The 16958-nt window shown below is 52.1% G+C and overlaps 2 protein-coding genes across 4 annotated transcripts in view; both read left to right on the forward strand.

The window, feature by feature from the left end:
• The window catches only part of C2H9orf24 (chromosome 2 C9orf24 homolog), a 41438-nt gene extending 36951 nt beyond the window's left edge, over nt 1-4487 (forward strand). For all 3 annotated transcript variants that reach the window (XM_053298923.1, XM_053298924.1, XM_053298925.1), the window contains exon 7: nt 4337-4487. In XM_053298923.1, the coding sequence (XP_053154898.1) occupies nt 4337-4442 (106 nt within the window). In that variant the 3' untranslated portion in view covers nt 4443-4487. The remainder of the gene's footprint in view (nt 1-4336) is intronic.
• A 9415-nt stretch (nt 4488-13902) lies between these two features.
• The window catches only part of LOC128347000 (myogenesis-regulating glycosidase-like), a 31754-nt gene continuing 28698 nt past the window's right edge, over nt 13903-16958 (forward strand). The window contains exon 1 of the mRNA XM_053300925.1: nt 13903-14027. The gene's annotated coding sequence lies outside the window, so the exon portion shown is untranslated. The remainder of the gene's footprint in view (nt 14028-16958) is intronic.

The raw sequence follows: 16958 nt of genomic DNA on the forward strand, positions 1-16958 counted from the left end.
GCGTGGCCAGAGTGACTCTCCCTGCCTTAAAGACAGGGAGAGCCGCTCCTGGTCTCGCTGCCAACACAGCAGGGCCAACCAATCTCCCTCCCAAACGGGGCCGAGCAGGCCCATTTGGAGGGGAGATCGGCCCGTGCTGCATTGGCAGTATGGCCGAAACGGTAGGGATGTGCACGGTCCGGAGCAGTCCGGACCGGCACCGAAGGGGGGCCTTTCTTTAAGGGCGGGGAGGGCTTGCTTACCCCTCCCGCCTCTTTGCCCCCTCCAGCGCCCGTATTTAACAGACTAACGGGGCGCTGGAAACCAGCCGCCCCCCGCCGCCGCCCCCCCCCGCCGCGAGCTGATTTACCCACCAAAACTACCAATACCCCTGCCGCCGCCGCCGCCACCCGCCAGCCCTCCCTCCCTCCCTCCCTCCCAGCTGCCCGCCCGCCCGCCCGAGGACTCACCCGATGCTTTAGAAAAAACCAGAGGAGCTACCGGACGGAGCTCCTCTCGCTACGAAGGCCTGCTGCATACTGAAGGCGCTTTGCGCGCGCACGCATGCGCGCGCCGCAAAGAACGCCAATCGCCAGAGGCCCGGTCTACCCGGCCCGGCAGGTAGACCGGGCCTCCGGCGATCGGAGGCCCGGTCTACCCAACCTTTTCCCGGCGGGTAGACCGGGCCTCCGGCGATCGGTGTTCTTTGCGGCGCGCGCATGCGTGCGCGCACAAAGCGCCTTCAGTATGCAGCAGGCCTTCGTAGCGAGAGGAGCTCCGTCCGGTAGCTCCTCTCATTTTTTCTAAAGCATCGGGTGAGTCCTCGGGCGGGCGGGCGGGCAGCTGGGAGGGAGGACTGGCGGGTGGCGGCGGCGGCGGCGGCGGCAGGGGTATTGGTAGTTTTGGTGGGTAAATCAGCTCGCGGCGGGGGGGGCGGCGGCGGGGGCGGCTGGTTTCCAGCGCCCCGTTAGTCTGTTAAATACGGGCGCTGGAGGGGGCAAAGAGGCGGGAGGGGTAAGCAAGCCCTCCCGCCCTTAAAGCAATACCCCCCACCCGGACCCAAACCAGCAAGGGCCGAACCGGTCCGGCAGTTCGGCCATTCTTTAGAATGGCTGCCAGACCGGTTCGGACTCACCCCTACGAAACAGCTCTCCCTGCCTTTAAGGCAGAGAGAGTCACTCTGGCCCACGCTGCCCAATGCAGCACGGGCCGATCTCCCCTCCAAATGGGCCCGCTCGGCCCCATTTGGGAGACCACGTCCCTCGCGTTTGATGTCAGACACGGGAGTGTGGCTAGCCAGCCCCCTGCGTCTGATGTCAGATGTGGGGGGCGGGGCCAGGGGGCTACGGCGGCAGCCACACATGGGCTGCCTCCAGCCTCCTTATGCTCCTGGCCCTCTTCTGCACCGTTTCCAGTTCACAATGTCATTCAAGTCATACAAAAGTTGTATTATGTTAGATGATGTGAAAGGTAACTGATGACCATGAGAAAAGTCAAGGGAGTAGTCCTGGCTCCTCTACAACCCGGACCTTAATTAAGCCCCCCCCCCCATTTCTCCTCCCCCTGCCAAAGGTGCTTCCCACAGACTCTGCTGCTATTCCCCTCAGGGTCTCCACCAATGAACAGGCTCCCGCAACAGACCTGTCCGTCCCATCCCCAGTTCTGAGGACTTTCTCCCACTCTGTGTAGGCTTCTAAATGTCATGGAATGTGACTCTAGCAACAAAGTCTGTGTCCATAGACAAAGGTCATGCACAGGAGTGCTATGTGTCCGAATTACACATACCATTGTGCAGTTCTGAATTTTCCTTTTAAAAAGCCCTGGCTGTTGAAATGCATTGAATTCAGGAGGAGAAATCAAATGCATTAAACTCGGGTTGATGGGTTGGTTGCACATTATTTTTTTAGGGACCACAAACAAAAAGTAGCCTCAGAATAAAAAGCATCTGACTGGGGACCAAACAATGCACCCTGAAAAGGCTTGGCCCCCCCAATGACCACAGTAGTGTATCAGGATGGGATGGATCCTGCACCCTGTCCTTCATGGCTCAGGATAAAGCAGTAAAATGAGAAAGCATTTGTGCTGGTGGCAATTAGCACCTACTGGGGTTTGTTTGTACATTTTAAAATGTACAACCTCAAAAGGATCCAATCCTCAAAGTGACCTGTGGGTGGTGGGAATCACAGTCAAAAGATGAATGCAATTTAAAGTCAGTGAAAAATGAAAAAATATGACATCCCATCTTAAGCAGCACAGAATACAGAGTCAAAAGATCCAGAGGACGGTGCTTTGCACCAAACCATTAAGTACGTTTCATGTAAAACAGTAAGAGGGCTAGAGGAGGATCAGCCTGTGACAAGCCTTATAGGAAGGAATGTACTGAGAGGGATCTGAACCCAAATGCCTATTGAGATCCATGGTAATGCGGTGCTTGCCGAAAGCAAATGTTGCCATCCTAATCCACTGGCTGAGAGGAAGCCCCCTGGATGCATTCCAGGAGCCCTTTGGAAGGAAGCCCTCAACTGGAAGAGGCATTCCCTGCCAATGCTTTTAGTCTGTCTGGACTGTAGAGAGCAGGGTGGTGCTGGACTATCTGGGCCTTTGGTCTGATCCAGAAGGGCTGCTCGTATATATTTCTATTTTCAAATAGAAATATATTAAAATTACATATAATTTTTTAAAGAAACAATTAACAACAATTTAAAAATTTAAAAATATGTTAAATTATAAGTCTGTGTGTGTGCGTACACACACACATATACACACTCACATACTTAGATGATTCAACATTGTGTTTAGATTTTAAATTGTTTTAATGTTTTAATTTTGTTTTGTGTTTTATTGTAAATGGCCCAGACACATGTAAGCAAGTGTAAAGTGATACATTTTGTGGGTGGAGGTGGGGGGGTGGACTTCACATATATGCTGATTTTCCTCCCTCTCTCACAACACTTAGAACCAGGGGTTATCCCATTAAAATGAAGGCTGGGAAATTTAGGACCAAAAAAAGGAAGTACTTTTTCACACAGTGTATAATTAACCTATGGAATTCTCTGCCACAAGATGTGATGATAGCCACTAGCTTGGATGGTTTTATAAGGGGCTTAGACAAATTCATGGAGGACAGGTCTATCAATGGCTACTAGACTGGTGGCTGTGGGCTACCTCCAGCCCCAAAAGCATGATGCCTCTCAATACCACTTGCAGGGGAGCAACAGCAGGAGAGAGGGCAAGCCCTCACCTCTTGCCTGTGGGCTTCCCAGAGGCACCTAGTGGGCCAGTGTGTGAAACAGGATGCTGGACTAGATAGGCCTTGGGCCTGGTCCAGCAGGGCTGTTCTTATGAGTTTGGGGCAGTATATAAATATGTTAAATAGGAACTTGCCTCTTCTAAATATAAAAATGGAAACTTGTGCCAGAGACTGCTTGGAAACACGGCTGACGGCCAACTTGCTGAAGTAAGCTGATCTTAATCACCACCCTTCTCTGAACAAGCAGCCCTGGTTTGAACATTGCCCCCTGTCCACCCTCTCATCTGTGCACATTTACTTTTCGAACCCATTTCTGCTACCAGGCCTTGAGAGTTCGTGATTGTGCAGTGAGGGGCAGGCCATGCTGAGCCTAGCAGGGAGCTCCCTGAAAGGCAGCAGTTGAGCCGCAGGAGACCAGCGAGTCTGACTGAGCTCTGCCTGACCGGGGCGGCCCTTTCATGAGGCGAGGCGAGATGGTCACCTGAGACAGAAGATTTTGGAGACACCTGCAGGGTGGCAAGATGTCCAGCTCCACCACTGGCTTTGGAGCAGCCCTCTGGGCCCCCTCTGGCACTGGCAGGCTTTGCAAAGCGGGGGCCTCCCCTCATCCTCCTTGCAAAGCTTGCTGGAAACATCAGGAATGAAGAGGAGGCAGCTGGCAACCTTCCCTCCTCCCTCCCCCCCATGCCACTTCCATTGTTGGCAAGGAATATTTTTGAAAGGGGACTGGCTCCCCCCAGGGCTATGGGGCAAGGCAGCATTTGGCACCTGCCGGACTGTGGGCTGCCCCGTTGCTTCATCTTCCACCATGCGCTCGAACCCTGGATGTGTTGTCTTGGGAAGCAAGAGCACAGAGCAGTTCTTCCAGCAGTCTGCTTGCTTGTAGAGGCCCAGAAACGGAGCTCAGGCATCCCTGCCTCTGCAAGGGTGTTGGCGAGAGTGCATCTGTCTCTCTCTTTCTCTCTCTCAGTCTGCCAATTGCTAGGGTTAAAGTCTCGGCTCCTGAGATGGGATGGCGGACCCTGCTGCTCCAAGGGTGGGAGGACGACTGCACTTTGGAAAGACCTGTGTGGGTCCGTGCTGACTCTCTTTCTCTGTCCCCGGCAGGTGGGATACGAGTCATTTCAAGAGGACTGGAGGGCCACTGAGGGACAGCTATATAATACATCCTGAGTTTGTTTCGGAATCCCACCCCATGCCACCGTGTTGGTAGTAGAAAGTGGAGACAGGTTGCCATTAAAGTGCCGCTGGTGACTAATCCTTGGGGTTCTTCCTTTGTTATTTATTTATTTATTTACTGTTAGATTTGTATACCGCCTTTCATTAAAACAACCCCAAGGCGTTTCACACAGAAAAATTAAAAACAAGAATATAAAAATGAATAGCCACCGGGAGAGCATTCCAGAGTCTGGGGGCAGCAACAGAGAAGGCCCTGTCCCACATTGTATTCCTTAAGAACATAAGAACAGCCCTGCTGGATCAGGCCTAAGGTCCATCTAGTCCAGCATCCTGTTTCACACAGTGGCCCTCCAGATGCTGCTGGGAAGTCCACATATTTATTTTATTGTTAAATTTATATACCGCCTTTCATTAAAAACAATCCCAAGGCAGTTTACAAAAATTAAAAAACACAATAAAAATGACAGTTAAAGGTATTAAGCTAAAAATATGACAACAAATCTGATTTAAAATATATAAAAATACAAACATAAAAACTGTACAGGGATAAAAACACGTAGAAGCAGCATTAAAACAATCATGTAAAGGCCTGGATAAAAAGCCAAGATTTAACAAGCTTTCTAAAAAATGTGATGGAGTCCAAGGAGCGAATGGCCACTGGGAGAGTGTTCCAAGCTCTGGGGGCAGCAACAGAGAAGGCCCTGTCCCGAGTGCACGACAACCAAGCCTCCCTCATTGTCAGCACCAGGAGCAGAGCTCCCTCAGATGATCTTGTGAAGCCGGCAGCAACCCTTGGGAGCAGGCAGTCCCTCAGATACCCCGGGCCCAAACTGTTAAGGGCTTTAAAGGTCAAAACCAGCACCTTGAATTGGACCCAGAAACACACTGGTAGCCTGTGCAGCTCTTTCAAAATGGGCAGATGATGTTCTTCCTCACAACAGAAACCAAATCCAAGATACAGATAGTATTTGGGGGTGGGGTGGGGAAGGGGCAGGCATGATCTTCCAGCAAGAAACAGTTGCCCTGCAGAAGCAGAAATTTCACCCAAGCCCAGAATTTTGATCACTGGATTCAAAGTCCTGACACTAAACTCTTAGCAGGGCCACTCTTACCCCCCAGACCTTGGGGACACAGTCTGGGGCCTCCAAGGTCCAGGGGGGGCCTCCTGCCACCACCCCACCCCACTGCTGCCGCTCAGCACTGAACCGTGGCACCGAATAGATCAGGAATGATATGACAACATTGGTTTGCGACACTCTATTATAACTGCACAGGCGTGCCGGAGCTTCCTCGCAGTTCTCAAGGGCCGCTGGGCCGAACAGTTAGGCCCAGCAGCTGCCCCCATGGGGGTGGGGGAGGCCTGCTCAGCTCACCCCACACACCCCGGCCGCGCACATGGCGGCTGGAATTATTGAAGGTTTAGCACCGCAGTTCGGTGCCACAAGGCAGTGGCAGGGTGGAGTGACCATAAGAGGCCCCCCTTAACTTTTTATTTTTAACTCGTGGGAGCTGGACTCTGAAGCCCTTCAGGTCTGGGCACCAAAATTGACTCTTGGGGCAACATTTGGGCAGACTGAAGCCCTGAGAATGAAATGGATAGGAACCTTGGGAGTGTGAACAGGATGGTCCTATTGGTGAGGAAATAGTATAGTATAGTATAGTATAGTATAGTATAGTATAGTATAGTATAGTATAGTATAGTATTGTATTTTCTTATGGGTCTGTGTCTTTTAATGGTTTCTGTTGTAAGTTGCCATGGATACATAAATGAAGAATGGTGGCATATAAATCTTGTAAATAAACAAACAAAATTGTTCTGGACGGGGTTATACTCCCCCTGAAGGAGAAGATGCACAACGGAGGTACCCCTCAGGGGTACCTCCAAGTTGTGTATCTGCTCCTTCAGGGGCATCGGAGAGGAGAGCTGGTCTTGTGGTAGCAAGCACGACTTGTCCCCATAGCTAAGCAGGGTCTGCCCTGGTTGCATCTGAATGGGAGACTTGATGTGTGAGCACTGCAAGATATTCCCCTCAGGGGATGAAGCTGCTCTGGGAGGAGCAGAAGGTTTCAATTTCCCTCCCTGGCAGCATCTCCAAGATAGGGCTGAGAGAGATTCCTGCCTGCAACCTTGGAGAAGCCGCTGCCAGTCTGTGCAGACAATACTGAGCTAGATAGACCAATGGTCTGACTCAGTATATGGCAGTTTCCTGTGTTCCTATCATTGGCTACCAGGCTTTGGCTAGCTTGCCAGCTTTAGCCTTTCCTAGAGAAGATGAGCCGGTTATCCACTCCCCTTGTCACACTGCTGGATTAGATATCATGGAGACCCCTACAAAAGCTCCTATGAGTTCTAAAGTTGGGCTTCCCATTACAACCTCTGTGTACAGGAAGACTGAAAGAACCACCTAAAATGCCACAAGGAACAATCAGTGGCAGGAGTTCTCAACCTTGGGTCCCCAGATGATGTTGGACCACAAATCCCATCATCCCCAGCCACAATGACCATCAGCCCTTGTGGCTGGGAATGATGGGAGTAGTTATCCAACAACATCTGAGGACCCAAGGTTGAGAACGCCTAATCGATGGACCTCACACCTGTAGTTTCCCCACTAGATTGATGCCTATGGCTGGCCACTGTGACTCCCACTATTCATACATGTGTTTGTGTCGTCTTCCATCCCACCTCTGCTCACTGGAGACTGGAGAGTCAGCCAGAACAGACAACATGGAGTTTGGATGGGCTAATGGTCCCATCTGGTATGATATAGTTGCATGCAATAACAGAGTGTACATGGTATTTGCATTAATAATGTGTACATGGTCTTCGCCCTAAACAGCTTAGGCCCAGGGTATTTAAGAGAATGTCTTCTTCGCCATGAGCCCCATGGCCCCCCCTTGACATCCCCCGGAGAGGTCCGTCTGCAGTTGCCACCAGCTCATCCGCTGACTATGCAGGGACGGGCCTTCTCTGTTGCTGCCCCGAGACTCTGGAACACGCTCCCTGCTGCAATAAGAGCCTCCCCACCCTCTCTGACAAACTTTTTTAAAAAAAATCCTTAGAGACTTACCTTTTCACCCAAGGTTTTTTTTTTTAATTTAATTGTGGTTTTAAACTGTTGTAAGGTATTTTATTGTTGTGTTTTAATTGTTTATGTTGTTGTGAGCCGCCCAGAGACAGATGTTTGGGGAGGCATACAAATTTGATAGACAGACAAACAAACAAACAGACATGGTATTTGCATAGTGCTTCTACGTGTTCCACGTGCTTCACATCTATTGTCTTGTCAGGCAGGTCCCTTGGCTGGGATGATCCCTGCCTTTGCACACCGCAGGTGTGAGCTGGGATGCGTGTGCAGCAGGGCTGGGAGCTGGCCATCCCACTGCCATCTGTACATTCAGTCAAGCCGCCTGAGCCTCCATGAAGGGCTATAGAATTGCCACCTCTTTATGTAAACAAGGATCCAGTACTTTTAATAGCTTCAGCAGGACAAGCAGAAACTGACGACACATTTTCCCCAGCATGGAAACACAGGGATGGGGAAAGCTCCACCTGTTCACGTCTGCACTAAAAGGTACACCCACTAGTATCATCAATGCCCATAAGAACATCAGATCAAGCCAAGTCCATCTATCCAGACGGCATCCTGTTCCTGGCGGTGCTTGCTTGGCCAGATTTCCTCAGAGAGGCAGGAAAAAATTATAGCTAGCCCTATTTGTCTCTGCCATCTCGTATTCAAAGGTACACTGCCTCTGAACTTGGAGTTTCCATTTCACTCATCGGCAGTGATAGGAAAGTCCTTTGTGGATCTGTCTAAATGATTAGTTCTTTGTCCATTTTGCACCTAGAAGAGTCTAATCCCGTTCGGTCTGCCTATCACTGCCTATACTCCCTCTTAAGACTGTTGTGAACTGCAGACTTTGGGATTCCAATATCATAACTGCCTCTCCCACCATTTTGCTTAACATCCTACCTAATGATCCTTGGAAGCTAGCTCATGAGTTCTTTAAATATATCAGAAGCAGAAAACCTGCCAGGGAGGTGGTTGGCCCCTTAGATTATGAGGGGTGTGATAGGAATTATTAAGGAGGATAAAGAGATTGCAGAGAAGCCAAAAGAGTTCTTTGCGTCTGTCTTCATGGCAGAGGATATACCATATAAACCCACACTGAGATTGATCTTCTCAGGCTTAGAGGCTGAAGAACTGGGCCAATTTGAGGTGACTAGAGAGGATGTTCTAAACTGTCTTGAAAAACTAATCACCAGGAAGTTTTAAAGCCCTATATTGATTTATTGATTTGTTTGTTTGTTTGTTTGTGTATTTATTATTGTTAAATTTGTATACCGCCTTTCTTTAAAACAATCCCAAGGCGGTTCACACAAAAATTAAAAACAAGACTATAAAAATGACACAATTAAAATATTAAGCTAAAATATAAAACAAATCTGACTAAAAAGATTTAAAATACAAGCATAAGAACTGTACAAAATACAAAGAAGCAGCAGTAGACTTGCATCTCCTCCAGTATGGAGGGGGTGCATTCACTTATTGGCCAGATTTAACTCTCAGGGACTTCGGAGTATCAGGGAGCAGTTCACACACAATTCGGGTTTTTCACAGTCGTTAGAATGTAGTCTGATTTATATCCGGGGTAAAAAAAATCCACTATTTGTGTTGGTTTTTTGGGACAACTTCGAGTTTGCAATAAAGCCTCCCAGAAAACTAGCGGTAAAGCCTGCTGTGTGTAAAGGTCCCAGGGCCACATGGCACCTACCCAAGAGTTCTGAAGGAACTCAAATGTGAAATTGCTGATCTCCTAGCAAAACCATGCAACTCGTCCCTACAATCAGGCTCTGAACCAGAGGACTGGAAAGTAGCTAATGTAATTCCTACTTTCAACAAGGGATCCAGGGAGAATCTGGGAAACTATAGGCTGGTTAGCTTAAGTTCCAGGTGAACTGATGGGAAGCATACTTAAGGAAAAAATTGTTAAACATAGAGAAGAACAGGTCATGCTGAAGGAGAACCAGCATGGGTTCTGCAAGCGATGACAGCCAATAACCTGGATGGCTTTAAGAGGGGCTTGGATAACTTCATGGAGGAGAGCTACTAGTCGGAGAGCTATAGGCCACCTCCAGCCTTAGAGGCAGGCGGGGAGCCACCATTGGGTGAACAGGTTCAAAGAACCTGGGCCGCCACCAATCAGGGACCTCGAGTGTGGCCCCAGACACGCCCCCCCCAAGTCTTACGTTAGACACAGGGGCGTTACTTCAGTCCCAAATGGGGCTGCGTGGCCCCGTTTGGAGCCAAAATCAGCCCACGCTGTGTTGGGCAGCATGGCCGGAGGGACTCTCCCTGCCTTAAAGGCACGGAGAGCCGCTCCTGGTCTTGCTGCCAATGCAGCGGAGCCAATCTATCTCCCGCTCAAACTGGGCCGTGCGGCCTCATTTAGCAGAGAGATCGGCCTGCGCTGCATTGGCAGTGCGGCCAGAACAGCTCTCCCTGCCTTCAAGGCACGGAGAGTTGCTCTAGTCCATGCTGCCCAACATGGAGCGGGCCAATCTCCCTTCCAAACAGGGCCACGCAGCCCCGTTTGGGAGGAAGACCATGCCCCCCGCGTCTGACATTAGACATGGGGGCATTGCTAGCCAGGCCCCTGCATCTGATGTCAGACGCAGGGGCAGCAGGGGCCGCACACAGGCCACCGCCAGCCTCCTTACACTCCTGCTCAGAGGCAGGATGCCTCCGAATACCAGCTGCAGAGGAGTCACAGCAGGAGAGAGGGCAGGCCCCTTTCCGCTCCTGCCTGTAGGCTTCCAGCACCATCTGGTGGGCCACTGTGTGAAACAGGATGCTGGGCTAGATGAGCTTCCTTGGGCCTGATCCAGCAGGGCTGCTTTTACTCATAAGAACAGGCTGTTCTTATGAGTAAAAGCACGACCTATCTCTGGCGGCTTCTGCATCTTAATAACTGCCCAGAGACCAAAGTTTGGGCAGGATAGAAGTTAGATAGACAGAAAGATAGATAGATAGCAGATACCTGGGGGCAGGGGCGTACCAAGGTTGGCAGGGGCCTAGAAATGATATTTTAAAATGGGCCCCTCACTGCCTTCCTCTCCTTCTCCTGGCCCGATGTCTCTGCTAACTATCCCAACTAGTTACAAGGTGTAAAATAGCAGCAGAACCAACGAATACAACAGAATCAAGGAAGAACTTTAATCATTGCACATATCAATACTGAGTCTTAAAAATCTTTAAGAGGTAGCAAATTAGCAGTATGAACTCTTTGGATATTCATGCTTCCATTGTTTTAGTATGTTATGGGCGTCTGTTAGCTCCTTTGGGTATTCCGTTTTGAAAATGGAAAAGTTGGAAAGAAAACTTATTATAAATAAATCTGATATAGTGGATGGTGCTCTTGACCTCATTATCTCTTTTTACAAATGTATATATGACCAGAATAGTTTGGTCTCCCCAATGCAGATGATAATTACATCGCCTTTTCATTGAAAGCAACTGAACAGCTTCCTATCTCTGCCAAAGTGTTGGAAGGGAGTAAATGCGAATGGCTAGCAGGTATCATAAATTACTGTTTATAGCTAGGCAAATAAATGACTGTCTCTTGAAAATGGACCTGCTTGTACGGTTAAAGATTAAAGGGATGTTTTTATAGTAGCAATCTATGCCCTTAAAACAACCCTTTAAAAATAGGCACATTGTAGTGCTTCAGCTCCAGTCCTACTCAACAGTCTTAAATCATTCCAATTATTTAACACAGCCTGGTATTTATCAGCTAAAAGAAGCTGAGTGTGGGGCTAACCATACACACCAAAATATTGGGACCCAAATATTCCTGGTGCTTTTATTTTGAAGCTGCAGTGAAGTCCAGCAACTGAGTTTGGAAGTGTTTTGTTTTTAGGTTCCCCCCCACCCCACAGCAGCACTAGGATCAACCTTTTGCTCCACGCCTGCCGGGTCTCATACTAACCAAGGAGTCAGGCTCCATGTCTCTCCTCACAAACACGCCCAAAGCCCCTCTCACCGCCCACCCCCTCACTCGACCAAGCCCCCCCCGCCATCACCTCTGCCAGCTCCACAAATGCCGAAGCCTCTATCTGGCAGCGCACTCGCCCACAGCCGATGCTGCCTCCTCTTGCTTCCCCCGCCATTGCCCACCGCTGCCTTCTCCTGCCAGCCACTCACCCAAGCCTCCGAGCCTCCTCCGTCATTGTGACGGAGCCGTGACACATCACCCATCCGCCGTGCATGTGTGGGAAACTAAATTCTTGAAAAAATGCTCAGACACCCACCACCAACTTCATATTGGGCCGGGAGCAGGATGCATTTTCCTTTGCCCCTTTTAGCAGGCAGGCAGGCAGGGTGCCGATGCGTGCGTCCACCCACCAACGAATGAGAGCCGGATGAGGCCAGGACGGGGAAGGAGGAGCAGGCAAAAGGGTGGAGATGGGGAAAGGAGGGAGGGAGGGAGAGAAGGTCATGGCACAGAAGGAACAGATCTGGAATACTAAAGGAAGCCCAGGTGGCCGCGCTGGGGAGTCATGTGACTTGCCTCTGGTGGGGGGGCCTCGAGGCAGTGGGCTGGGAGACAATTGTCTCCCCTTGCCCAATGGATGGTACGGCCATCAATGGATGGTACAGGCCATCATGCCTGCAGGAGTCAACATCCTGTCCAGGCTTTTCTCTTCCCATGTTTGCTGTTCTGCTTACAGTCCAGAACAAGAAGCGTTCTGTGACACTCGAAGGCATGCTCTTGACTGTGTCACGCTGGAGTCGGTCCTAAGGTCTTGTCCTTCCGTGGCCATAAAGCGAGGCGGGGCGCAACCTTTGCTGTTGTGAGGCAGGCTCGGACTGGGCCACCGGGCAACAGGGCACTTTCCCGGCGCGCCCCTCACCTGTGTGCCCTGACAATGAGCTCCCTCCCTCCGTGTGGCTGCCTGGCCCCTGCCCAGCCTGCAGCTTCTCTCGTGAGTCGCGGCTTTCACCAAGGACTGGGAGGCAGCTAGGCAGGCAGGCAGGCTGCTCTGCTCTCGACTCTGGAGCTGACTCCGAGATGGGGGCAGGGCGGGGGCGGCGCTTCCCTCCCCTCCCTGCTGCTACTGCCGTGGTCCGCTCTCCACTCTGCCTGTTGGAGTCTGGGGGAGTGGTGGGCAGATGGATGGATGGATGGATGGATGGATGGATGGAAGGAAAGCTGCCAGACCCTCTGCTTCAAGATGCTCTTTGAAGGGGTTGCAACAGGAAGTAAACCATAAAATCAATAATGTACAAACACAATAAAACGAACAATGAAGTGCAGTCCCAGCGAAGGATTACAGGTGAGCAAAGAGTGAAACCAATTGTATTCCTTTCCCTATTAAACCATATGGCAGGTTCACTGAAAAGCTCTCTAAAATCAACTTGCCTTCACCTGCTTTTAAAAACCCCCCGCAAGACAGTGTTGTTCTACAGACACATTCCCTAGAAAGGCCTGTAGCTCTCTGTCGAGCACACATGTGGTGGCAAGCCTGGCTTTGCTTCTAAGTCACACAAGAACGTTGGCAAAGCTGCCCGCTGGGTTCGGTTGTGTGAGCATTGGTTGGCTCCGTGCCCGCTGCTGTCACTGGGCGGCCTCATCTGGGGCTCCTGCCTCAGAAGGCTGGGCGGGGAAGGAGCAAGGCTGGTGGGGAGTCCCTGCTTGGAGAAGGAAGGAGCTGCATCTCCCCTGCTCCATTTCATGTAAAAAATGTTGCTTCCTGTACAGGGTTGTCCTAAATATTGCTGCCGTGATATGTTTAAATGCTTTGGAATGCCGTCTGTATTGTTAGGAACTGAAAATAATTTCCCTCTCTTGGGTAGGTGTCTGGGGTGAGGGATGGGAGGGCAGCAGGCGTCTTGGGGAAACTGGTGGGGAGAGAGAACTTAAAGCGGCGCTCTGGTAGGACTGGGGGGGGATGGTGGAGGGAGGCACAGAGTGACTTCAGATGCCCCCCCCCCTTCCGTTTCTTAACCGCCCTGCAGGAACTGGGCTACATAGGAGGAACTCATACAGCCAAACTATGCCATTAGTATAGAATTGTGCTTCTTAATCGTTACAATTACAAGTGCTTCTTCGTTTGAAACATTTATAGTAACCTATAAGTAACGGAAAACAGAGGTCAGATACCAAAAGTTAACAGGGGGAAGAAATGCTTAAATGAAACGGGAAAAGCCTCCCACGACCCACTCTGCTCAAAACCCGGCGCCCTCCTCCCCACATACATCCCACCGCCCTCTCAGGGCCCCCAGCCCACCCCGGCCCGGCCCTGTTGGGAGGAGGACCAAAGAACCAGGCTCCGGCACAGCCGGCAACAGACGCTGGCAGCCTGCCGGGTGCCAAGAGCGACTTTTGCCAAGAGGCAGCCTGGAGCGGAGGAGAGAGCAGCGGGGCGACGCCTTGCCTCCGCGCTCCCCCTCGCGAACTACATCTCCCAGAATCCTCTTTCTCCCCCCTCCCACGCCTTACACCTGAATCGCAGCGGGGCTGGGCTGGGGGGCGCGCAATGTGCAGCTCGGCGCCCGCCCCAGTGCCTGGAGGCGCGTCCTGCGCGAGGGAGCCTGTTGGTGGCCGGAGCGCCGGCGGGGTAAGTCCGGAGCCGCTGCCGCCGCGCTTGCTTGCCCGGGGTGGGGCGCGTGGCGGGGTGGCGGGCTGGGCCGCCCTGCCCGTCTCCTGCCCTGCCGTGGCCCGATCGAGGCTGAGCCGGAGGACAAGCGCGGCGCGGGGGAGAGCGGGCGGCAGGCTCCTCCGCTCGCCTGCTGCTGGCGCTAGCCGCTGCCTCGTCCCCTGCCGGGGAGAGGGGCAGCTCGGCGGGGGCGGGCGGGAGACAGGCGGCCTTGCGGCGGGGCAGAAGATCGCGCCCCGCTCCCCGCCTCGGTCTCCGGCGCGCAGCGGTCTGACAGCCCAGAGGCGGCTGGCTCGCAACTTCTGGCCTCTCCTGCGGCGAGAGTTTCCCCGGCTGGAGGACCCGCCGCGGCCAGGAGAAGCGGGTGGGCTGCGCTGCCGCTGGGGGTGCAGCCCTCCCGGTCGGTGTCGAGTTGCCTGCCTGCCTGCCGTCCTGGCCCCTCGGAGTCTGGGCACGCCGCGCCGGGCACCCCCTGGGAGGGCGCTGGACAGCGGGGGGGGGTCACAGGAGGAGCAAACAAGGGCACGGGGGGCGGGGCGCTGTCTTACCCCACAGACTGGATTTCAGAGAGAGAAAGGGGGGCGGGGGCAAGGCACTTGTTGTATGGCTCCTCCAGCACCCCAAGCCTCCTCCTCCGTGAAGAGCGCGGAGCTGAGGGAGCAAAGCCGGGCGCGGGGGCGGGTGGGCTGGCATGCAGCCGGAGCAGCAGCTCCCTCCCCCCCCCCTTCTGCAGGCGGTGCCCGCCGGAGCAGCAGCTCCCCTCCTGCCGCTTTTCTGCTCGGGCCGAGGGTGAAGCGGTTCGATTCTTCTTGGTTAATGGGTAACGTGCGGAAATGCCTTCGGGCACTCGAAGCTGGGCTCTGCCTCCCGCCTGGGGAAGGCGTTAGTGCTCGCCAGGCCGCCCAGCTGGAGACTAGCTGGCCTCTGAAGTGTCGCCCTGGAGGGTGTCCTGATGCTCCAGGGCGCCTCCTACAGGAACGCGCGCGCTTTTCGGGAGGCGTAGTTAATCCGGAGTAAATAATGCCCGCCTCCTAGCTTGGTGCTCCTCCCAGTCAGCTCTTTCTAGCAAGCACCGCCCCGCAAATGCCAAAGCGTGTTAGGAAGGCGGGGTGGTGGTGGTCTGCTCTGCCCCTCTGATCCCCACCACCGCTCCCTGAACCCCCTGACTGTGTAAACAGAAATGAGCAGGAGTGCCCTCGGCCCGTTCAGGCCGCCAGCTCCGAGAGGCAGACTCCGTTATGTCAAGCAACTTGCTTTAGGAGAAGAGAGGAGACCTGTCTCTGATCTGTCTGTCTCCCCTTTTGCCTATGGCAGGGTTTCTCCTGTTTGGGTCTCCAGATGGGCTTGGACTACAACTCCCATCATCCCAACAACATCTGGAAATCCAAGCTTGAGGAACCCTGCCTTAAGCAAAAATGAAAAGGTCTTTATGGAGGTACTTTTTAAATTTTGAGTGGTTTGGCAAGGGACTAGATCTCCCTCCCCCATCCCAACAGGACTCCCCAACAAAGTGCAGCAGAAGGTCGGTGGAGAGAGGAGGTGTTTCTGGTGGCAGTGCTGGAACCTGGGAGGGGGTGGGTGGGGGTGGGCTCAGTCAGGCTTGCTCCCCAAGCCCCAGCTGTTTAAACAGGCTTTGGATATTTCATGGTTTGGTGCCTTTTGAAAGTGTTCAGTGAAGTAGTTGCTCTAATTGGTTGGGTTCTTAATGGTGTGTTATCGGCCTTTTGGCTAAGAAAGCATTCTCAACTGCTTACATTGATTGTGTTGTATGTGTCGCTCTCCAGATTACACACTACCACAGTGGTAAAATGCTTTGGCTTGGCAGGATTGTATTGAAAACGATCCCCAGAATCTCACACTCTACAACAGGAAAATGCAGCTATTTTTCTGCAACGGACTTGCAACGTTGTTAGCACTATGACGCAAGGATAAAATCCGAAAGGTGGCATAGGAAACGTGAACGGCCCCTTGCTGTGAGTGCAGGAATTGCGGTGTCACAACACAGAAAATATGGAAGCATACTTAGCAGATCCATAGTGACGCTGTTGTAGGGCTTAATCTGGAAAGTGCCTGTGTTTGTCTAAACCACTCTGAATATTAAAAAATCATTACAAAAAAAGCCGGATAAATTGTGGTGGGGGTGATGAAAGTTGTCTACCAGAGAGCCTCAGATTGGCCATCCTTTGCATGAAGGGAAGTGGAGACGGACAGAATATTTTGGGAGCTGTGAGGATGCCCGGGAAGCATCCTTCCTGTATTGCATGCAAATGTATCTTTTCTCTCGGGGGCCAAACTCCGGGGGTTTAAATACCATTTTAAATTTTAAAACAGCAGAACAACAATAAAAACCAACTTCCAGCTGATCAAAGGCTTGATGAAATAAATGCGTCTTGAGCCACCTAATGGCACAGCGGGGAAATGCTTGACTAACAAGCAGAAGGTTGTGGTTCAAATCTCTGCTGGTACTATATCAGGCAGCAGCAATATAGGAAAATGCTGAAAGGCATCATCTCATACTGTGTGGGAGGAGGTAATGGGAAACCCCTCCTGTATTCTACCAAAGAAAACCATAGGCTCCTCCGAGTCGAAATCGACTTGACGGCACACTTTTACCTTTACTTTTAGAGATGGGGAAGCTCTTGCATCAACAGGGAGTTCGTTCCAGGGCCTCGGGGCGGCCATAGAAAAGTCACCTGAGTCACCCCCAGATGAGCCGAAGGCAGACCTCTTCCGAAGCGCTTAATAAGCAGCAGAGGCTCTGAAGCAGAGAGTGCTCTCTTTCTTGTTCCTTCTTGCTGCAAGAAAACCCCAAAACCGGCTGAGACTGAGTTCAGGGCAGGGTGTGCAGTGGCAGTGCTGAGGGAGTGTGGTAGCAAGCATGGCTTGTCCCCT

Source organism: Hemicordylus capensis, chromosome 2 (assembly GCF_027244095.1).
Source record: "Hemicordylus capensis ecotype Gifberg chromosome 2, rHemCap1.1.pri, whole genome shotgun sequence".
Lineage (NCBI taxonomy): Eukaryota > Metazoa > Chordata > Lepidosauria > Squamata > Cordylidae > Hemicordylus > Hemicordylus capensis.